At 36.8% G+C, this 24,108-nt stretch overlaps 1 protein-coding gene across 1 annotated transcript in view; it reads right to left on the bottom strand.

Moving 5' to 3' along the window:
• Window positions 1-430: 430 nt before the first annotated feature.
• STRN (striatin) overlaps window positions 431-24,108 on the bottom strand; it is a 109,681-nt gene continuing 86,003 nt past the window's right edge. The window contains exons 11-18 of the mRNA XM_030857938.2: window positions 23,122-23,297; window positions 20,983-21,030; window positions 20,101-20,222; window positions 16,669-16,836; window positions 14,872-15,012; window positions 6,659-6,766; window positions 5,481-5,567; window positions 431-5,393 (exon numbers count right to left, since the gene is read on the bottom strand). Of these exons, the coding sequence (XP_030713798.1) occupies window positions 5,224-5,393; window positions 5,481-5,567; window positions 6,659-6,766; window positions 14,872-15,012; window positions 16,669-16,836; window positions 20,101-20,222; window positions 20,983-21,030; window positions 23,122-23,297 (1,020 nt within the window). The 3' untranslated portion in view covers window positions 431-5,223. The remainder of the gene's footprint in view (window positions 5,394-5,480; window positions 5,568-6,658; window positions 6,767-14,871; window positions 15,013-16,668; window positions 16,837-20,100; window positions 20,223-20,982; window positions 21,031-23,121; window positions 23,298-24,108) is intronic.

Here is a 24,108-nt window from a genome sequence, read left to right as displayed (position 1 = left end):
TGTATTTGTTTCTCACAAGAGGCAAACTTCAGCCAAACAATGAAAAGAAAGTACGGAGGGTGGTAATGTGGTAGACTGAAGGCTTTCTGATTGCTGATGACACCAAATTTAGCAGCTCTCTACAAGTCAACTAAAATACCATTCTCTAAGACATTTTCAGAGAGGAGCTAACACACAACCAGGGAAAAATCATTCTACATTAACAAGGCACTCACTGGTTCACAGCCTGTTAAAAACCCAGGCAGACATTACAGTTAATATAAATTAAAATGAACTTTCTAATTTGCATCCAAGGGATGACAGGCATGTGGTCCCAGTTATATCAAATCTAAAGCTTGGCTAGCAAAGATCCAGAAAATTCTGACCCTTAAGCACCACTTCAGGAATACTCCTAGAATAAATAAGTGGGATCGAGAGATCTCTGTTTGGCTTTATATTCGCTTTTTTTTTTTTTTTGGATTAAAAAAAAAAGATGCAATCTGTTTAATACTCTGTGAACCCGGCATCCTTTACAATGACACTGAGATCCAGTTGGATGATGGATATATAGCCAATTAAAAAACTTTCAGTGGCAAAAGTAGAATGATTCAAATCATCTACCAAGGACCTGATCTGTCCTTTGTTTTTTAAACACAGATATGTTAGTTTTCTGGACCTTCTTCTAAAATGAACTGAAGGAATTGATACGTTTCAGAAAAATATACATACAATTTCTGTCAGCTACTACTTTTGTACAACCTGAATCCCAGTGTTAAACAAAATAATGCAATTATATAAATAACTAAACAACACAGTAACAGAGGCAACTTCTGAGTAAATAAAATTAATGATTAGGTACTTAATAGCCTTGAAATAGCTTTCAAAGAATAAAGTAAGCTGAAGAAAATTATACTTAAGAGCTCTTTTCCCATGTAAATCAGTAACAGTTTGGCTCTTGGCTGAAAGCATCACACAGACATATACTAACCAGAGACTATCTCCAACTCACTATCAACATTGACGATAAATTTTAAGCAGTTCTTTCAAAAGAAAATCAAAATTAATTCTAAGCCTTTCAATCTGATTTGTGACATCTTTGTTCAATATAACTTAAATTACAAAGCCTGAGAAAAGCACCAACACAGATTTTTAAATTGCATCCAACCATTATTTTAGATGTCATAAAGATTTGCTTGAGTCAAAAATGGCAGCAATGACAAAGAGGTAGATATGAAAGATGCCATTTAAATACTATTCTTAGGTGGAATTTTAACTAGTTCAGGTGTTTAAAAATCATTAAAAATGATTTTTACTAGTTGAATCTTCATCACATAAGAATCATGACATGCTCTTGTGTAAAGGGGAAATATACGAAGTGCTAAAAAAGTGAGCCTTTAAAAATTACATTTACTTAGCCAACGTTCATGAGATCCCATAATTTTGGTGAATCAATAATTTCTCCTACTACCTGAACTTGACTTACAATGAAAGAAGAGCCATTTTCTTCTCTACTGAAATTTCTAGGAATTCACATTCAAAATTCTTGGAAAGTACTTATGGTGCTCAGAAGAGCACGAAGACAGCGCATGAAATGTCCCCTGAAGTCCTAGAAGTTGAACAGATACATTAAAAAGACATTGATGGTCACAAATCAGGACCTTCACAGATTGGCAAACACTCACACACACACACACACACACACACACACTCTCTCTCTCTCTCTCCCCCTCTCTCTCGCTCTCATACCCCTTCCCCCACAAAGAAACTCAATCCTCATCCTCACTGTAAGGCTGCATTTGTATTTTTTTTTTTTTAAAGGCACCTCTCTTTCTCTAGCTATTGCCTTCTTGATGATATCTGTTTTGTCAAAAATCCTGAATGTTCAATGGAAATAGTTCAGTACTGAGAATGGAATACTTTTCAATTCACATTTGAATAGTCAGGTTTTCTTACATTCAGATTTTAATAAACTAGAATGACAGTCTTTAAAACAAGCATGCTAGCCTATAATGAATATAGTATATACAGTAATTTAAACATTTAGAACTATATATTATACTGCAGAAGCAAACAGCACAACACTCATCATACTCGTCATTACCTGCTGTGTACACTACCTCCAAAAATGAACATACAAAACAGTAAAATGCACCTATGGTTTTATATATATATATATATATATATATAGTCTATATATATTATATATATTCCTACAATATATATAATATATATTTATAAAATATACATACATTTTAGACATTTTCAAATAAATCTTCATCATTATCTCCCAAAGAAATTTATAGCAAGAATACTGAAGGAATGAAAGTCAGATAAACAAAAAATTTCTCACAAAGTTCGTTATCAGTGATGCAGCTCAATTCCCCCCCTTTTAGTCATAACTAAAATGATTATAAAAGCTAAATACTTTGCATAACTAATTATCTGTTTAATGGCAAAAATTGCTAAACTTGTTCAATAGAAAAATACTGAAGGTCATTATATCACTTATGTTAAATACCTGTCTATGGTTCAAGTAGCAAATGAGCTCCATATGACAGCTGAGTTTTGAGAAGGGTGCTGCAAGCTCCCAGAGATGTATCCATAGCATGTGAAGATAAGGCAGGGACCCACATCTCCTGCTGATTTCCATACTATTCCAATACATTTCATACAAAATATTTACAAATGAAGCACTATGACAGCATTTCAGTGACTGTTCAAATCTGGAATTTGTTCATTTTGTCAATTTTCATTGAATTTTTGATAAACTGAGGGAAAATTCAGACACATATATATGCTTCTATCTGGTTGGAAGACAGCTTTGCCTCATTTCTACACTGAGATCATAACAGTGCTAGTGGAGAAGAATCTCTGTTTTTGGGTACAATCTCCAAGAGCACAGCACTGGCTTTCTAAGGAACTTTCAACAGTTCCATCATTTGCACTACGGTCTACATATCTCATGGTTGTTTTCTACTTACTAACAGAAAAATGCATTTCAACCATGCGGCATAAAACGCAGGTGAAGAGAGTGGCTTGGTTTTGAGAATTCCAGTGACAGAAGGAAAGCAGGCACTGCGGACCTTGGAAAGTAATTAAAGCAATAATTGGTAGAACAATAGCCTGTAGTCACATCCATCACAAATCTGCCAATTAAGAGCACCTGACTGGAATTTTCCAGTATCCTTCTACAAATGTTAGGTCAGCAACATCATTTATTTACTTTGTGAACAATCAAAAGAGGAATTCGCCAAACACAATGTGGAATTCTATACCTGCATGGGAATATAAACATTTAACTGGTAGCTCATATCCAGGTCAAATCATTTGAATACACAAAGGAGTCCCTTGAGCCCACTGTGAACCAAAGCACAGATGAAATGACAAGGTAGCTGTGTCAAAATATTAAAGCATATCTGTATATCAATTAGGCAAATTTAACACAGGTCTTTAAAGAAAACTTGCCTGTATACTACAGAATTCCAGAGGCAGATAAGCAGAAATTTTAAAGAAAAGCTGTTGATTGACACTATCGTGATAATACTTCTTCAGGGAGTAGTAGATGTACATATTATCAGAAGTGCCATTGTTATGCTAATGGAATACATGGGCATAGGAATGTAGGAATTACATTAAAAGGTTAAATATTTATGGATATGGACTTTTTTTAAGTCTGAGAGCCTATTAAAAATACATTTTGCTGAAAATTTGGGTATTAGTAACTTATTTCTAATTTCCAGATTGGTCTCTGACATTTTGGGCAAATAAGAAAGAGTGTGAGGAGAGGTGAGACAGTTGTAGGGATGAGGTCTATATACTGGGTCCAGACAGTGGGGTCACGGAAATCCCAAGAGTTGACCATATGTGGGTCATAGGTAAGGTGCGCTTAGGGAACCCTGGTCCTTCAAGAATGGTTTTCCCCAGAAACAGTATTGATTCACTGCCTACTAAAACATGCTGTGTATTCCAATTAGACACTGGAGGTGGGTAGGGAGAGGGAAAGAAAGAAAGAACGCTTTAACCAATATTATACACCAAACTATTCCATCCAGATTTCCAAGAGGTTCTTCTTCTTGGAGATATTAATAAGGGAATTCCTGGGGCAAAAAACATTTGCTTTATTTAGTACTTCTGCAAAAGCAGCTGCCTGAGGTTAACCATATCCTTTGGACTATTAAAACATAATAATTATTAACTATTTTTGGTAGGTGTCAGATAATTTGAATGTAAGAGACAAAGAAGAAACAGTAGAGATCATCTGAAGCATGGTTATGTGGGTTTTGATAAATAAGTACTTGCAAATAACTTCCAGCTTTTCAACCACTGAAAGGTAAGATTTCATTGATAGGAAATAATCACTCTGGTACTATAAACATCACATGAATAAAATGAATTTTAAAATTAACAGAAATTATTATAAAGATATGACCTGCTTGCCATTAAAAATAAACAGAATCTTAAACCTGAATAAGTTAAATCTTTTAGTAAAAGCAGACTCTATCAACTATTCTTCATAATGGTGAGTGTTTTTGACAGCTAAACTTTAGAATGGTACCAAATCTATTTTCAAAAATGTAATACAATATAGAAATCTGCTTAAAAACTAAATATTTGTTTAGCATTTCTGAATAATAATATATTTAACATGTTATTGCATTTCTTTTTTTCCCTCTAATAGGTAAAATGTTTTCCCAGGTGCTTCATGAGAACAGTTGAAAGGAGAGCTAAATTAAAAATGCATTTTAACACTGCCTGGTCATTATGCACATAGGGGTTAGTACAGCAGATATGATAAAGATTACTGTTTTGACTACCTAATATGTTTAACAAGATTTCTCAGGGGAGAACTAGGTCTAAATTTCCACTCTTCCTCTACTCATTCCCAGCCATCAACCTTTTTAATTATCCCTTATAATGTGCCCTATTTACTCAATAGGGGCAAGCTAAACCTATGTTCTTCGCTCAGGCCTGCCTAGCGAATTAGAACAACCTCAGAAATAAAAGCTCCTATTTCGGGAAAAATTTTAAAGTTTTCAGGCTCACAGATTCAGCTGAGCTTGCAGCAACCTGAACAAACCTTAGTTTTAGAAAACGAATTGCAAAACTATACTTTAACAAATGTTCTCTGTGCTCCTTCAGCAGAACAAAAGGGCTGGATGGGTTGACTCTTGCCCCGGTCTTCTGTATCTCTTTTGTGCAGTTGATTATTTATAAAGAGCTAGAAGGTGAAGATGATGCATTGTGTCATACAAAGACTTTAGCCAGTGCATCAGCCCCAGCACTGGCTATATAGCATTTGGATGGGTGGAAAGCTACATCATGAATTGATTCTTCAAACTTTTTCCGATGAGCTGTGAACTCTTGGATACACGTCTTACTTTCTAGGTTCCATAAACGTATTGAACAGTCATGACCTATATCAAAAGAAAAGAAATTAAGAGAAAAATTACATTAAATATAAAAATGGTAAGAATAAATAAATAATCCATAGTTGTACTTACTGCCAGACATTAAGTACAGGCCATTTGGATCAACTGCTAAACTTGTAACAGCTTCTAGGTGGGCTACCATCGAGTGGATCAGTTTGCCTTTGGAAAAAGAGATTGTTACTCTTTAGTAATAGTTTACCTTATCCTGAATACAAGCCAGCTACCTCGCTGTACTGGCTTCGCCAGTCACCCCTCTCTGTGTAGTCTCTACATCAATAGCTTTTCCAACTGCGAAAACAACACATGTCTCCCTCCCTGCTCTGGCCATGATGATAATGAGAAACAAAAGCTCAAATTTCAGATTATATTTTTGTCTTTCACAAATTGGAAGTCATTAATTTGTACACACATATTCCTTTAAGCCATGTTCATTAACTAAAACTCAGACATTATTCATCACTGACTTTGCATCCTTTAGCTACAGGCAAATTATCTGTTTTGTGGAAGCAGAAGAAAATACTGAGACAAAGACAAAGTAACAGAGAGAAAACCTGGCCACAATTTTGGTGGAAACAGTACATAGAAAGAGATTAGAAATGTTAAATTATTCATCACTTGCAGCTAAGCAAAGTTAGCAGAAGTCAACACATTTACAAAGCCAGGAGCAGATACTCAGGTAAATATGGCTGCTAATACAGTGAGTTGTTCTCCCAACCAGCTCTTCATGCATTTCCTTTAGACTAGTGAAATATAAGCTAATAAAAATTGGGAAAGCCTCCATACCTCAGTGCAAATCAGTCAGGACCAAATAATCAGTATTATAATACAGAAAAAATTTAGTCCATGGAAAAACAAATAAAATAAATGAAATGACTCAGGGGTTTGCCATCTGTAATGATCATATGCCTCTACTTCCAGTAAATTTCTACTTTTCCACAATATATTCAAAACAAGAGATCATTTTATTGGTATCTGAATGAATTTTTCATTGTGTTCCTAGTAATAACCTTGGCTCTAGGGCCAAAATATAACACCTATTTACTATTAAATAAACCAAGATGATTCTATATGCTATCGTGAAGACTAGTTCTTAGCAGATTTAGATGGAGTAAAAAGAAACTGATCTGGGAGAGGATTTGTGTTTCAGTGCCTATTCGCTTACTATAAAGCCACTGACAGACACCAAAATTACAGCTGGGATTTTTTTTTTTTTTTTGCTTTAACAATAATCAATTTAAATAAATTCTTACCTGTATTGTTATCATAGAATTTGATATGCCTGTCTTCATGAGCAGTGATGCTGATGGGAAGAGTGGGATGACTGATGACTCTATTTATTTGGCAGGAAGAGGTGGCTGCTAAAAAGAAAAAATTAAAGAGCAATACAAATTTGTCAAAGCTACTATTTCTTCACACAAAAAAGAACTGAATATTCACCTAAGAGATTGGAAAAGTAAATGATATGACTTTAACTTGTCTTTAGTTCATTTATTCTGCAATTGTGTTCATAATTGAGATGTTAGGAAATGAGAATCTCCTGAGCAACACTCTACTGACAAACCTAGAAGTACCTGGGAATTAGAATTTCCTTTTCCACCACCTGCTATCAATGGATGCCACCTAGAGCTTAGCCCAGAGCCACTGACATTTCTCATCCTACAGTGTTCTATGATACTTTTGCTACTTTAATAAAATTCCATCATTACTTCACATAGATAATTCCCAAACTTAAATCTCAGCTCATTCTAGATACAGAGCTCTTTATCACATGGTTATCATCTAAAGATAAACGTGACAAAGAGAATTTTTAACTCTTTAATCTTCTCTTTCTCATAATAGAAATGGTCATTTAACAGTCTACCATGTTTGGAATCTGAAAATAGCATCCTAATAGTATTTTTTTGCATACTACTTAATTGTGTTCAAAGAGATCTTAATTATACACACAATGAGACAGGCAGGCCACATGTCATTAGGTTCATAACACAGTGAATGAACCAAGGTCCAGAAAACATCGGTGACTTCCCCAAAATCATGGTAACAAAGCTAGTACCTATTCTAATTTCTACCTCTATCCCAACTAGATGACTCATGCAAATCAGGCAACTGCCAAAATCGCTACCTAAACTATCACAAGTTCCTCCTGACAGCCTTTTATGAAGTGGAAATCAATTATTAAGAACTTAAGTTTAATTAGTGATTTTTGTTACAATACTTTTTACAAGAAAAAAAGGGAAAATCTACACAAAGATAACACTAATTTAAGATATGTCAAAGTTAAAAACTAATTATTATATCATGGTCTTGGGAGAAGGGATGTCCTTATAAAGTACATTATTGGGACAACTGGCAAATTTGAGTGTAAACAATAACAGCATGTGTCAATGTCAAATTTCCTGATTTTGATAATGTAATGTGCTGTCAGAGAATGTCCTTATTCATAGGAATTACATGCTAAAGGATCTAGGGGTATAGGTATATAATAGGTATATAACGTCTCTTAAATGGCTCAGAATTTTAAATTATACACAGAGAATGATAAAGTAAATGTGACAAATATGGCAAAATGTTAAAAACTGGTGAATCTGGGTGAAGGTTAACCAAGAATTCTTGTACTGTTTTTGAAACTCTTCTTTGAATAGGTATCATGAAGTTACACTCATAATAGAAAATACAGTGATGCATAGCTAAAAATAGCTCCAACATTAGTCTACTCTATTGGATTTTCATGTGGTACCTAGAAATATGACATCTTAAAAGCTGAAGGTAGTCTTTTTCCAATGCTAATGGCAGGCGGCCACCCAGCCTGTTATCTAAGTGCACAACAAAAAGTCACTTGACCATGTGGAGTAAGCTCTGGGTCAGTTATATTCATTTTAAATGGTCCTAAACAAAGACTTTAGATTAAAAATTCAGCCTATGGATATTTTTTCCTCCAGAGATAACACACCACTGACCAATATCTACTGTAAGGTCTAGCAGGAGAATAACAACAAAATACAAATACTTTAAGTAAAGTATCCGATATATTTTGGGAGAGAAGTTTCTGAGGATAGCTTCAATTACTTTGAGATCTAGAAAAGAAGCATGATAGAAATCAGGCAAAAGAAAATTCTTATTTAGTAATACTTTTTAAGGAAATTTCTCCAGGTGATGGTAAATCAGACAAGTAAAAGTAAGCAAAATACAAAGAACACTAGAAATAAACTGAAGGCCTACTAGCCATCATTCTAACAAAGAGTCTAAAAGAATCCTCCAAATATTTATATTCAGCTTATGATCTAAAAATAGTTTACCTTTCCAATGGGTTCACAAGTACCCAATTACCTGCTTCAACTACCTTTAACTTAATCATAGTCAAATCACCACTGCCATCAATAAGAAGAAAGGTAATTTATTCTGATTCTAACAACAAACATCTTTCATCCTTTTAAACTATATGAAATTCACTTTTACCTTAAAACATGTTTGGTCTGAACTTTAATTTAAAAAAACACCTGCTAAATTCCAGAATACAATAACATAGTCAAATATAAACAGCTAAGGGAGTCACAGTAGAAAGAAAGAAATTTGCTTTATATAACTCTAAAGTAATCAAACTGATAACTTAGGAAATGTCAGGACATATTATTATAACTCGAAATAGTTATCACTTATTCCAAGAATGCTGCCTTTGCTCAAAACGTTCTTGGCATTCTTCTTCAGAAAATGCTTCTAGTATCAGGCAAAAAGTCATATGACTTTACAGTTATACATTGTGAGGGAGAAATGGAATTGCCTAGTTTAGCTTATCCATCTCACTCACTGACTTGAGACCTTATTAATTTGTAGCAGTCATTAAAATCAACATTTACGTTGAGGACGTTCAAAGAATTGACCATACTCTCTGAAGGTAATTTGAAAAATGCTAACATCCTTCTTAATTTCATATTGGCTTTTTATTTTATTACAGTAGCTTTAGGTCATATATCTAAGCATGATTTTAAATTTACTAAGAGAGGGCGAAGTCAAGACGGCGTACTAGGAGGACGCGGAACTTGCATCTCCTCACAACTAGGGCACCTACCAGGCACTGGTGGGGGACCACGGACACCTAAGGGGACGGGAGGAACCCCCAGCGACCGGGTAGGATGTGGGGCGTGGTGGGGAGTGAAGGGGGCGGAGAAGTGGAGGCGGGACGGGACTGGCACCCCTGAGGGATGGATGGGGGAGGGGAAGGGAACCCATGCCGAAGGGAGAAATTGGGGAACCATTGGGGGGGCAGAGGATCTATACAGATTGCCAACAAACACATGAAAAGATGCTCGACATCACTAATCATTAGAGAAATGCAAATCAAAACTACAATGAGGTATCACCTCACACTGGTCAGAACGGCCATCATCAAAAAATCTACAGACAATAAATGCTGGAGAGGGTGTGCAGAAAAGGGAACCCTCTTGCACTGTTGGTGGGAATGTAAATCGATACAGCCACTATGGAGAACAGTATGGAGGTTCCTTACAAAACTAAAAATAGAACTACCATACGACCCAGCAATCCCACTACTGGGCATATACCCTGAGAAAACCATAACTCAAAAAGTGTCAGGTACCACAATGTTTACTGCAGCTTTATTTACAATAGCCAGGACATGGAAGCAACCTAAGTGTCCATCAACAGGTGAATGGAAAAAGAAGATGTGGCACGTATATACAATGGAATATTACTCAGCCATAAAAAGAAACGAAATTGAGTTATTTGTAGTGAGGTGGATGGACCTAGAGTCTGTCATACAGAGTGAAGTAAGTCAGAAAGAGAAAAACAAATACTGTATGCTAACACATATGTATGGATTCTTAAAAAAAAACTGGTCATGAAGAACCTAGGGGCAGGACAGGAATAAAGACGCAGACCTACTAGAGAATGGACTTGAGGACACGGGGAGGGGGAAGGGTAAGCTGGGACAAAGTGAGAGAGTGGCATGGACATATATACACTACCAAACATAAAATAGATAGCTAGTGGGAAGCAGCCGCATAGCACAGGGAGATCAGCTCGGTGCTTTGTGACCACCTGGTGGGGGGGATAGGGAGGGTGGAAGGGAGACACAAGAGGGAGGGGATATGGGGATGTATGTATACATATAGCTGATTCACTTTTCAATACAGCAGAATCTAACACACCATTGTAAAGCAATTATACTCTAATAAAGATGTTAAAAAAATAAAAAATACAAAAAAGAAGTTCATAGTCACTGAAAAAAAAAAAACTTTATACAGATAATATTCCTCTGGGCTCAGCCCATAATACTGCATTTCCTGTTGCCATGACATCAGTGGTCACTATTACAATCCCCAGGATTCTGTGTAGTGGAGGGGGTGGGGAGAGGGAGAGAGAGAAAGCCAGAGAGGACAGTAGTTTTTCTTTCTATTTCCCTTCTTTTTCCAATTCTTTCTTTCTTTTATCTCAAAGAAACACCAAAAGAAAAGTGCAAGCCAAACAGGCAAGGGAGGCAGGGGAAACTTTTGCCTTTTGTCAATATGTTGGCTAAGGATGCACCAGGCTCCTTGAAGATGTGCCCTGAGTCAAGCTATCTGCACCGGACACTCTTGGTTGCCTAAGCAGAGCACCTGCTTCCCTGCTTCCTCCTTTATAACACAACCCAACTTGGTAAATGAATAAATGTAGCCAGAGGGCTCAAAGGAAGCTGGTCTATCCCCAGCTCCTGGGGAGGATCCCAATTCCAAGTCTATGCCAAGGATGGTTTTATATGTGTGTGTGTGTGTGTGTGTGTGTGGTGTGTGTGTGGTGTGTGTGTGTGTGCGTGTGTGTGCGTGTGTGTGCGTGTGCGTGTGCGTGTGCGTGTGCGTGTGTGTGTGTGTGTGTAGTCCCCCTTGCTGGTGACTGCTTCAGGACCACAGGCTTGAGCCCATCATCCCAGGGCTCTCTCCAGTTGATCGTGACTATTCAAGGGTGGGCTGTGTCCCAAGATGTATCAGACAGACAGGAAGGAAAAACTTTAATCGTATGTTTTTCAGGGTGAGGTCGCCTCTCTTGTTGGAAATAAACAAGGGAGCAGGTTGTTCCAGGTATGCTGGCAGCCATGTTGTGACCACGGGGCAAGTTAGGCTGAGGAAAAAGCCAGCACATAAAGGAGGAAGGCAGCCAGATGAATCAGAGAAATGGAGCTGGAGCTCTGATTGTCTTGTGTCTAGAGGTCGGTGCTTTGCGATGACCTAGAGGGGTGGGATAGGGAGGATGGGAGGGAGGCTCAAGAGGGAGGGGATATGAGGACACGTGTATGCATATGGCTGATTCACTTTGTTGTGCAACAGAAACTAACACGGTATTGTGAAGCAATTATACTCCAATAAAAATTAAAAAAAAGTATTTAGACATTTTAAAAAAATAAAAAAATAAAAATAAAATAAGCTACAAGGATATATTGTACAACATGAGGAATACAGCCAATATTTTATAATAACTATAAATGGAGTATATATAACCTTTAAAAATTGTGAATGACAATACTGTACACCTATAACATATAATATTGCACAGCAACTATTCTTTAAAAAAGTAAAATTATGAGAAATGAAAAACAGATTTATTTTATACAGGTCTATCTCATTTTATTGTGCTTTGCAAATATTGTGTTGTTTTAAAAATTGAAGGTCTGTGGCAACCCTGTATTTAGCAAGTCTATTGGTTCCATTTTTTCAATAGAATTTGTTCACTTCGTGTCTATGTCACAGTTTGGTGATTCTTGCAATATTTCAAACTTTTTCATTATTAATATTTGTTATGGTGATCTGTGGTCCCCGATCTTTGATATTACTAATGTATTTGTTTTAGGGTGCCATGAAGTGCACACATATAAGACGGTGAACTTGATAAATGTCGTGTGTGTTCTGACTGCTCCACCGACCAGCTGTAACCCCATCTCTCTCCTTCTCCTTGGGCCTTCCTAGTCTCTGAGGCACAACAATATTGAAATTAGGCCAATCAGTAACCCTACAATGACCAAGTGCTCAAATGAAAGGAAGATTTGCACACTTCTCACTTTAAATTAAAAGCCAGGAATGGTTAAGCTTAGCGAGGAAGGCATGTGGAAAGGACAAGCCAAAAGCTAGGCCTCTTGCTCCAGTCAGCCAAAAGTTGTGAATGCAAAGAAAAAGTTCTTGAAGGAAACTGAAGGTGCTATTCCAGTGAACACATGAATGATAAGAAAGCAAAACAGTATGGAGAAAGTCTTAGGGGGCTAGATAGAAAATCAAACCAGCCACAACATTCCCTTAAGCCAGAGCCTAATCCAGAGCAAGGTCCTAACTCTCTTCAATTCTATGAAGGCTGAGAGAGGTTACGAAGCTGCAGAAGAAAAGTCTGAAGCTAGCAGAGGTTGGTTCATGAGATTTAAGGGAAGAAGTACTGTCTCTGTAACATCAAAGTGCAAAGTGAAGCAGCAAGTGCTGATATAGAAGCTGCAGCAAGTTACTTAGAAGATCCAGCTAAGATAATGAATGTAGGTGGCTACACTAAACAACAGATTTTCAATGTAGATGAAACAGCCTTCTATTGGAAGAAGATGCCACCTAGGACTTTCATAGCTAGAGAGAAGTCATGCCTGGCTTCAAAGCCTCAAAGAACAGGCTGACTCTCTTGTTAGGTGCTAATGCAGCTGGTGACCTGAAGGTGAAGCCAATGTTCATTTACCATTCTGAAGATCCTATGGCCCTTAAGAATTATGCTAAATCTACTCTGCCTCTGCTTTATAAAGGGAAAAACAAAGCCTGGATGACAGCATATCTGTTTACTACATGGTTTACTGAATATTATAAGCCCACTCTTGAGACCTACTGCTCAGAAAAAAAGATTCCTTTCAAAATATTACTGTTCACTGACAATGCACCCGGTCACCCAAGAGCTCTAATGAAGATGTACAATGAGATTCATGTTTTGTTCGTGCCTGCTAACACAACCTCCATTCCACAGCCCATGGATCAAGGAGTAATTTCGACTTTCAAGTCTTATTATTTAAGAAATACATTTCATAAGGCTACAGCTGCCATAGCTAGTAATTTCTCTGATGGATCTGGGCAAAGCCAATTGAAAATCTTCTGGAAAGGATTTACCATTCCAGATGCCATTAAGAACATTTGTGGGGCTTCCCTGGTGGCGCAGTGGTTGAGAGTCCGCCTGCCGATGCAGGGGACGCGGGTTCGTGCCCCAGTCTGGGAGGGTCCCGCGTGCCGCAGAGCGGCTGGGCCCGTGAGCCGTGGCCGCTGGGCCTGCGCTCTGCAACGGGAGAGGCCACAACAGTGAGAGGCCCACGTACCCCCCCCAAAAAAAAAAAAAAAAGAACATTTGTGATTCATGGGAAGAGGTCAAAATGTCAACATGAACAGGAGTATGGAATAGGTTAGTTCCAACCCTCATGGATGACTTTGAGGGGTTCAAGACTTCAGTGAAGGAAGTAACTTCAGGTGTGGAGGAAATAGCATGAGAACTAGAATTAGAAGTGGAGCCTGAAGATGTGACTGAATTGCTGCAATCTCATGATAAAACTTGAATGGATGAGGAATTGCTTCTTATGAATGAGCAAAGAAAGTGGTTTCTTGAGATAGAATCTACTCCTGGTGAGGCTGCTGTGAAGATTGTTGAAATGACAACAAAGGATTACATAATTACAAAAATCCTGTTGATCAAACAGCGGCAGGGTTTGAGAGGATTGATTCCCATTTCAAGAGAAGTTCTACTGTGGGTAGAATGCTATCAAACATCAACGCATGCTACAGAGAAGTTGTTCGTGAAAGGAAGAGTCAGTCAATGCGGCAAACTTCACTGCTGTCTTATTTTAAGAAATTACCACAGTCACCCAACCTTCAGCAACCACCCGCTGATCAGTCAGCAGCCATCAACATCATGGCGAGACCCTCCCCCAGCAAAAAGATTATGACTCACTGAAGGCTCAGATGGTGGTTAGCATTTTTCAGCAATAAAGTACTTTTAAATTAAGATATGTACACACTTAACAGTCTGTACTATAGACTAAACATAACTCTTATATGCACTGGGAAAGCAAAAACTTCATGTGACTCACTCTGTTGCAATATGTGCTTTATTTCGAAGGTCTGAAACTGAACCCGCAAAAACTCCAAGATATGCCTGTATTCAGAATAAATATTATTGTCTTCAAATGGAATTGAAAACTAAGCATTTGGTATAAAATTAAACTTGACTTCTCTTTAGAATAGCTCAAATGCTACTTCAAACAGTATAGTTATACATGTGAATAAACTTAACCTAAAGACTTAAAATCAACTGTAAATCATTATATCCTTCTAATAACTGTGTTATATGATTTTGAGGCAGAACACTTTATAATGACAAGTGTTTTTCATAGTTGACTCTAGTAGTTATAATTCTGATAACGTTTAAAAAATTGATCCAAACACAGACTACTTAAAATTGGTATACATACTTGAATCTAGGTTGGATTCTAAAGTGAGAATGCGTTGTTGTGTTTCCATGTTAAAGATGCTTGTGTATCCTTTGCTGAATGATGCTACCATATGGCTCGGGTCACTGCTCACTAGATCCACAGAGGCAGGGATTCCCAATTCTAAGAGTCAGAACATATTCGAAGAGAATGGCAGTTAGAGGGTCTACTTCACAATGTGCTTAGAATATAGCAAAACAAACAGTGGTATAAGAAGTAAATAAGGCTCAACATTAGAATAAGAATTAGCTCATAGTCATTCAGTGCAGATTGTTTCTTTCATTACTCTTAGTCCTAGTCTATTTTATCATCCTTACTTGTTTACCACATCTTCTACCACTCACAGCTACTGTATTCATTGAATCCAAGCCTTTATTTAGAAATAAATGGAAAACATATGGACTACAAGTTTTTCTGCTTCCACCTCAAATCAACCTGGGGTTTAGAGGGGCATCACAGGAATTCTTCATTTTAAAAGCCCATCTCTCAATAGGAATTCTAACTCTCTAAAAGTATGGAATTTAAGAAGTAAAAACTCAAATTGTTATTTATTGGTAGAGTTATGCAAATATCAAATGCAGGCAACTCATCAAAACCTAGGCACAAGTTATGGCAGCTCAAGAATAAAGAAGGTATTTTTATTTATCATCTAGAATAGGGTAAAGCTTGGAACTTATTTATAAACATAAAAAAATATAATTCTATGTATATGTGAATATAATCTGATTTTTAAAATCTGGTTCAAAATCTAAATAAGCTAACAGTTCAAAAATGTGTATCTTCCAGAAGGTACATTAATGGCCAATGAGCACACAAAAAAGGTGCTCAGAATAATTAGCCACCAAGGAAATACAAATTAAAATCACAATGAAATACTGCTACACACCCACCAAAATGGCTAAAATTAAATATATCCGCAACACCAAATGTTTGTAATTAAGGATGTAGAGCAACTGGAATTCTCACACGGTGCAGTCAGTGGTGTAACATGGAACAACTACTTTCAAAGAAAGTCTGGCAATTTCACATAAAGTTAAAACACACAATTCTAATTCTAAAGCCCAGAAATTCTATTTCCAGGTCTTTACCTGCCTGTGATTAAAAAAAAAAAAAAAAAAAATTCACAGCAGCTTTGTTCATAATAGGAAAAAATGGAAACAACCCAAATGTTCATGAAGAGTTAAATGATAAACACAGTGGTTTAAGGAAATACTTACTACTAAACAATAAAAATAAATTATTAATGCTTATTACCACATGGATGAATCACAAGAACACGTGAGAGTAAACGTCAGATACAAAAAGAGTGCACATTGTATGATTTCATTTATGTGAAGTTTTAGAATAGACAAAACTAATTTATAATGAAAGAAATCACAACAGTGGGTACCGCTGGTTAGGAATGGGGAAGGTGGATGACTGGGAAGAACACAAAGAAACTTTAGGGGCAGTGAAGGAAATGTTCTATCTTGATAGGTGCAAGAGTTTTATGTATTTGTCAAACTCATGAAAATGTACCCTTGATATCTGTTTTTTACTGTACAGAAATCATATCTCAATTTTTAAAAATTCAAAAAAGGCATGCTATTTCACCAAATAGTATGCTTTTTAAACTTATACATACTAAGTTGGAAATTCAAGCAAATATATTTTTACTGCTTAAAAACAACCTTCAAATTAAATTTAAACAGTAAGAGTTTGTAGAATCATTTATTTATTTGTTCTTTTTAGAATAATTTTATAAAACACTGAGTAAAATAACGGAAAAAAAGTATGTACCTTGATTATCATTAAATACACTCAGGGCTGGAGCAGCCTCGGTTGTATTCCATAAACGGAGAGTGCCATCTGCTGAACAGGACAACAAACGCTGGTGCGCTGCGCTGTAAGCCAAACCCCAGACTGCATCGGTGTGGCCTAGGAGAGGGCCTCTTAAAACAGAAGGATCTGTAAGAACAGCAAGAATGCAGGGAAAAAAGCACAAATCATAAAGGTACTTAGATTCCAAAGGAAAGTAAAATATACAAAACAAAAAGTATAAAATACACCTCCTAGTTTCTATTTTTCTTCTGAAATGTGGCAAAAACAGGCTTGGAAACATGCAAATGTAGGGTTTGAAATGTCTAAATTAAAATTTTAAAGTACATATATTTCTCCTTAAAAAAATTACATATTTCCTTCTCCCTCCCTTTTTTCTTTCCATTTGTCTTGATTTTTTTTAAAAAGCATGTTAACATACACCATTTGAATTTAATCTACTTTCAGAGAAACCACAACTCACATTCCCTGAGGAAGTGAACGGAGACCCTTTCCCTCCTCTGATGTCCTTCAGCACTTTGGATACACTCTTTAGGCCATTTGTGCTATGAATGGCAGTCATTCTTGGGAGCAACAGGCCTCTGTCATCATTAATGGACATGAACTGAGACCTACAGGAATCCCCAAATGCTCAAACAGCAAGATGTGACACATGAATGATGTGCATGTGGCGGGGGGGGGGGGCAAGGAGAAGGCAGGGGAGGGGGTTTGCTTAGCACTGTTTCCTGATAAAAGCCAACTTGGAAATTTTACTTGTTAACCCTCACAATGAGTCTATGAAGTGGTACTTTCAAGATGGATCACAGATGTTAGATTTAAAATGTCAATGGTGTTATCTGACCTATATCCTCTCTTAGTCATACCATAAAATATTTATTGAAGATAAACTATGTATTAGGCACTATGCTAGATGCAGGGGCCATGCAGATGATTAAGACACAGTACCATCCTTGTCTTCAAAAGACAATGTGGTAAGTACAATAATAGTGACAGATACCAGTTACCATGGAGAGTGACTGGGATGAATGAAAGCTTCTTGGAGAGAATGACACCTAGAGTACAGATGTTGGCCAGTCAAAGGACAGAAGGAAGGCATTGCTGGCAAAGGAGGCAGCTCCTACAAAATCAGAGAAGGAAAAATAGCATGCTATGTGGGGAAATTTATAAGAAAGTCAGTATTACTGGACTGTGAAATTTGAGGCAAGAAGCGGAAGAGATGAGAGTGGCTAGTTTATGGTGGGATTTCTATGACATATTAAAGAAATTATCCTAAAAGCAATAGGGAACCACTGAAGGGTTTCCCAGGAGAAGCAGGGTGAAGTAAGTATTTAATAAGGTAACTCTGATTATAGTGTAGAAGACAGATTGGAAAGAATCAAGATGAAGGCAAGGGGACTGTTTCAGAAGACTGGGAGAGTGAAGGTGAAGACCCAGATGAGGACAGTGATAAAAGGGGCAGAGCAGGAGTAAATTCAAGAAATATTCAGGGGGAGGTAATTAATAAGGTATAGATAGTAAAACGGTACAAGGAATCAAGGATAACTCTTAGGTTTCTAGTTTGGATAATTCTGGTAGTGCCACCAACTGATAAGAATACATGGAAAGGGAATTCCTTGGCAGTCCAGTGGTTAGGACTTGGCATTCTCACTTCGATCCCTGGTCGGGGAACTAAGATCCCGCAAGCCACGCGATGCCACCCCTGCCCTCCCAAAAAAAATATATATATATATGGAAGAAGAAACAGTGCTTGTAGGGATTTATGTACAATGAGACAGCCACTTTGAGATGTTCTGTAGGTAGTCTGAAGCCTAAAGAAGAGATTTATGAGTCAATAGCATATAAAACCACAAAGTGGATTCAATCTACCAAAGAAGATGTGTGCAATGCAAAGAATGAGTTAGGGTCTGGCCTTGATAAATGTTAATATTTAAGGTGAGAAAAATAAAAGGAGTTTATGATGGACAGGGAATAGAAACTGTCATAGAGTTAAGTGTCAAAAAAGCCAATACTGAACAGATTTCAAAAAGGACGGAGTGGTCCACAGTTTCAGATAGTCAGTATATCCAGTAAAATAAGGACTGTAAAATACCCCTTGGATCAGCCAAATTAGGTAGATACTGATATCTTGTTATATTTAAGTGGAACAGCCAGAAGATAGAATGCAGAGGGATCATACACAGGGAAAGGACATGGAATTAGTAACTAGTAATTGTGATTCCTAGACGATATCACCAAAGAGACACAGGAATGAAAGAAATGAAGGAAAGAGAGACTAAACAAAAGCCAGAGAGGGAAATGGAGTCAGAAAAGGCTTCCCCTTGCCCAGGATGGGAGACACTTGAATTTACTTACATGCTGAGGGGATGGAAAGAGAACAAAGAGGGTAAAGCTTCAGATGAGGGCAAGAGAGAGCAAAAGAGAAAGAGTCAGCCAGAAACAGAGAAGAAGAATGATATTAGAGTGAAGTCTCAAAGGAAACAAGAGAATGAGGTCAAGAGCAAAGGGGAAGGGCTGGCTTGGGACAGAATGAGGTCAACCGATATCTGGTACAGGGATAAAGTTAAGTAAGGAAAAGCATGAAACAGATAAATCTGTAAGAGAATTGTGGAGGGAGAGGGGGTGTTAACCTTCACAAAATATATGTTAAATGCTTATTAAATAAATGTGAGAAGAAACTTTTAGTTACTGAATTTCTTATCTTTACTTAGGTTTATTAGTAAAATTAATTAAATGATAACAAAAATAAAATATGGTTTTATGACATATTTGACACTTCATACCATTCTAGAATTTAAGGAGAATTTTAAGAGGAAACCAAAATAGTTCCTAAACAGTTTTTGCAAGGGAATTTACGATAATATCTAGTGACAGATTATAATACAGTTTTTTGTTTCACGGTGCTGTTCCCAAATCTAAAGGGCACTTCTTAATTTTTTAAAGCCTTTTAAATATTTTGGTGCCATACACTTTAAAAATCATTAGCCTCTATACCCTCCAATAATTGATCAAGAAGACGATGCCATCATTCATTTTCCTTCAAAGTTATTTGTCAAGAATAGTGACAAAATATGATTACAGATTAGTAATAATGTATCAAGTATTGTACAGATGCCTACAATGAAGAAAACAATTGTCAATCAAGCCAGCATTTCCAATCAGTAAGACTTCTGGGGGTGGGAACTGTTTTCTTGGGAAAAATACATTCTTTTGTCTTTTCTTTTAGCATTATGTATAGCAAATTGATTCCCAAATACAGGAGTCCTTTTTAACAAAATAAATACATGGTTCCCTTTCACCAACTTATTTTCAAAAACATCTCATTTTATCCTTATATATGCTATGTAAAATGCATAAAAAGAAAATATTCTTTCATATCTTTGGGGAATCACATACCGTAAGAGTCATAGGGATCGATGTTGGGGTTGGTGGTGTTCCAGCCCTGGATCAGTCCGTCAGTCCCGCCACTATAGCACTGTTCACCATTGCTGCTCATCACCACACAAAGCACTGGACCTCTGGGAAGGAAAATCAATTTCTATTCTCAAAAATCTATCTGATAATAGGACTTGGTAAAAACAAGAATGCTTAATTATTCAAAAGGCTTTCTCTTTTTCTGCTTTGGATAACAAATAAAAAACTATCAAAGCATTATTCATTTTTCTTCCTCTGCTAAACCAGTGGTTGGTAAACTATGGCCTATGGACCAAATCCAACCAGAGGACTGCTTTCGTACAGTCCTCAAGCATTTATGGTTTTTACATTTTTTAAAGGGTTGTAATACAAAACCAAACTAAAATCAAGAATGTACAACATTAAATATGCAGCCAGCAAAGCCTAAAAACATTTACTAATTGGCCCTCTATTTATAAAAAGTATGCCGACCTCTGTGCTAAATCAAGTGAACAGGTACATTCCTTAAACTTAAATGGAAACAGGAAAAGCGTGCAACATGTGATCACAATAAAAAAAGTCTCAGATATTTTTAAGGAAAAAAGATCAGGATTTCTCATGGTTAAACTTAATTGCCTCAACTTCATTTTAAGAGAGATATATACATCATCTACACATCATGCAAATAAAATCTAATTTCAGCAAGGACCCCAATTTGGTAGTGATAAACTTGTCTCTAGCACTATATTATCTGCCAGTTTCTTTTACATTTACAAAAAACACTACAAAATACAAAAAAATACATATGTGAAAGAAAAGAAAATATGCTACTTAGGCTGATTTACAATGACGTTGATTTAACACAAAGAAAAAGCACATACTTACTTATGAGCTCTGAATGTATAGATAGGCTCCACATCAAGAGAAGTGCTCCTAAATCAGAGAGAGGAGGACTTTTACCACTCTAAGTTTTCAGTAGTAAACAGTATGACAATGTATGTCATAAAATTGCCCCTAGAAATACCAACACTATGTTGGTATTTCTCAACCCCAGTACACAAGAAAGCTTACTTAACACGGATCACATATATTTGTGACTTCAAGAAACAAAATTCTTGTTTAGTAACAATACCTTGTTACAGCGCTTTTAGCATTGTCCTAATCTATTTGACTAAAGGAAGAGAGAGCCTCACTCGGGAAAAAACATGGGCTTTGAAGAGATAAACTTCTGGATTCAATTTCCAACTCTGTCACTAACTGGCTAACTTTAGGCAAATTATTTAATCTTTTGGAACTCCAGATTCCTCTATGTTTGAAATAAAACAGAAAAATAGGGATAACACCAAATATTCACAGGATTAAATGAGATTCTACATGGTAAAAGAGCCTAGGACAGAACCATACATATAGCAGAATTTCAATCAAAAGTACTTTAATTTCCTTGCATTTGCATAAAGGTTAACATTCCTGTCCTTAATACCTGCAGAAACTGTCCAAATCATCAGATTATTCATTACTCAGAACACTGAGTATATGGGTACTCTACAGGGCCTAATACTGGCCATGACTGATAATGGAAACTCGATTTAAAATCGGATTGCATTGTAGTTTTTTTTAAAGGCATATGATATCTCTCCTCATTACCAAAGTTTTAAGTTCAAAGGTAAATAGGCTACTGTTACTTGCAATGTGAAGATGTTGATACTAAGCTATCACCAGCAAAAACTTTATTTCAATATTTTTCTAAATTTTCGTCAAGAATATATGATGAGACATTCACATTCTCTGGTCCAGTATGATGTCCACTGTGACTAAAGAACTTGAAAGACAAAAGGCACAATTTATAACCAAGAAATACTTCTTCTCTGCTGAAGACACCTAATCTACATGAGGATTCACTTGGCTTTAAGCAAGATCTGGTTGAGCTATCTGATGAATCAAGTATTTTATCTAGTTTATGTATGACTCACAGCAGGAATGTCATTGATCTCTTTTTTTGTTTTGTTTTGCGTTACGTGGGCCTCTCACTGTTGTGGCCTCTCCCGTTGCGGAGCACAGGCTCCGGACGCGCAGGCTCAGCAGCCATGGCTCACGGACCTAGCTGCTCAGCAGCATGTGGGATCTTCCCGGACCGGGGCACGAACCGGTGTCCCCTGCATCAGCAGGCGGATTCTCAACCACTGCGCCACCAGAGAAGCCCTGATCTCTTTTAAATTGGGCAATAGATATTCTCTACCAGTAGTAAAACTTCCATAATCTCCTCCATTTGATGTTCATTTCTACTCTTTAATAAAAGAGGTGTCCAACACTGTAGAGGCGCCCTTGCTGGCAGATGCTGGGTTCTGGACCATGTGACCCAAGGAAGAAAAGAGAGGAGTTCCAATAAGGACCCCACCAAGTGGGATCAGGACTAGCGTGGTGACTGATAAAAGGGATTTATACCAACTCATGTCTGTCCATGCTTAGAGAGGAACCAAGAGGCCAAGGCAAGTATTAGAGGTTAAGTGAGAGCAACAACAGTGTCTTTCAGTCTAGACATTTTGGTCAAGGTCAAAAGAAAAGACCAAAGAGAGGTCTCTCACCTCTCCCTGTCCCCCCATCCCCCATCAGCCTTCCCTCCCTCCCACTCCATAAGTCCAAACCTAGTAAACAACAGGACAAGCTTGGGGTGCGGGTTTGATGATTTTAACATGCACATACCTGTTTACAACACCAGCAGAAACCTTCAGTGCAGATAAAGAGCTCCCCAAATGTGATAGTTATTTAAAACACTGTATTACACTGATTACAATCAGCATTCACAAACCATCAGATAATACCGTTTCTCCCTAAGGGTCAGTTTTCCAACCTAAATTAGCTTGTGAGTATGAAGGGAAAAACACCCTAAATTACGTGACATGGTAAAGAAGAAAGAATTAGAAGAGAGAATTGGGGAACTTAACAGCAAATAATAAAGTAAGCATTTCTCTTCTGAAAAACTATTAATTAAAATATTTAAATACAGTTAAAGGAGAATATTCTCACTTTTTGGCTGGGGCTGTTTTCTGCAAATTCCACATTTTTAACGTGTGATCCTCTGATGCTGTTATCAAAACAGGCTCAATGGGGTGGAAAGCAAGGGCTCTAATGCCATCCAAGTGACTTCTTAATGTAAACTTAGGGTTCCATGTCTTCCTCAACGCATCTTTATTGTTTGCTATCTATTAAAGAAACAAAAGAAAAATACCAATACATTTAGTTCAGGATAGGAAAAAAACTATATTTCAACATTAATTCTTACTGATTTGTCATCAAACCATCACATTTTGCAACTTTCAAAACAATATAATTTTTAAACATAAATAACCAAATCAATAGGCAAAATTAGCAATATGTTAACGATGGTTTTCTCTGAAGAAATATGAACGCTGTAATAAGAAAACAGGCAACATAATTCAGTACAGAAAGAGGATCAAATAACTTAATAACATAAAATAGATCTTCACTAAGATGATTTTTTAAAAAGACAAGAAATTTCAACCTAAATTATAGAATAGAAACTAATTTTGGGTAAGAGTTGAAAAACTAAGTTATCTTTAAACCTGTTAACATTACAGAATATGATACTTCTGAAATTTTCAATGCTTTCTGACAAGAGCTAAATTTTCTTCAAATTGGTAACAAAGTTTATAAACCAGAAACATAAAATGTTAAAACTGGAAGAGACAATCAGATATTACAAAAAAAGATTCCACTGGTAAAATAAATATATTATTATGTTCCTTTTCGCCACAGAATCTGCATCTCAACAACTGAAAAAAATGCACTGTTTTTTCATTCCAAGTAATAGAAAGCCAAAGAGGTTAGTATTTGACTTTACACAAGCACCATGTATGAACTCTTCACACTCCAAGGCTAACAATCATGCTAGGTTTAAGCAACAGTGGGGCAAGTATTGGTAACACACTGGAGAAATGTAACCATACTTACAATGACAATAATCATCAATGATACTAACAATAGCTGCTATTT

Source organism: Globicephala melas, chromosome 12 (assembly GCF_963455315.2).
Source record: "Globicephala melas chromosome 12, mGloMel1.2, whole genome shotgun sequence".
In the NCBI taxonomy this organism is placed as follows: domain Eukaryota; kingdom Metazoa; phylum Chordata; class Mammalia; order Artiodactyla; family Delphinidae; genus Globicephala; species Globicephala melas.
The sequence above is the reverse complement of the archived record's forward strand: the minus strand, read 5'-3'. Positions and strand labels throughout refer to the sequence as shown.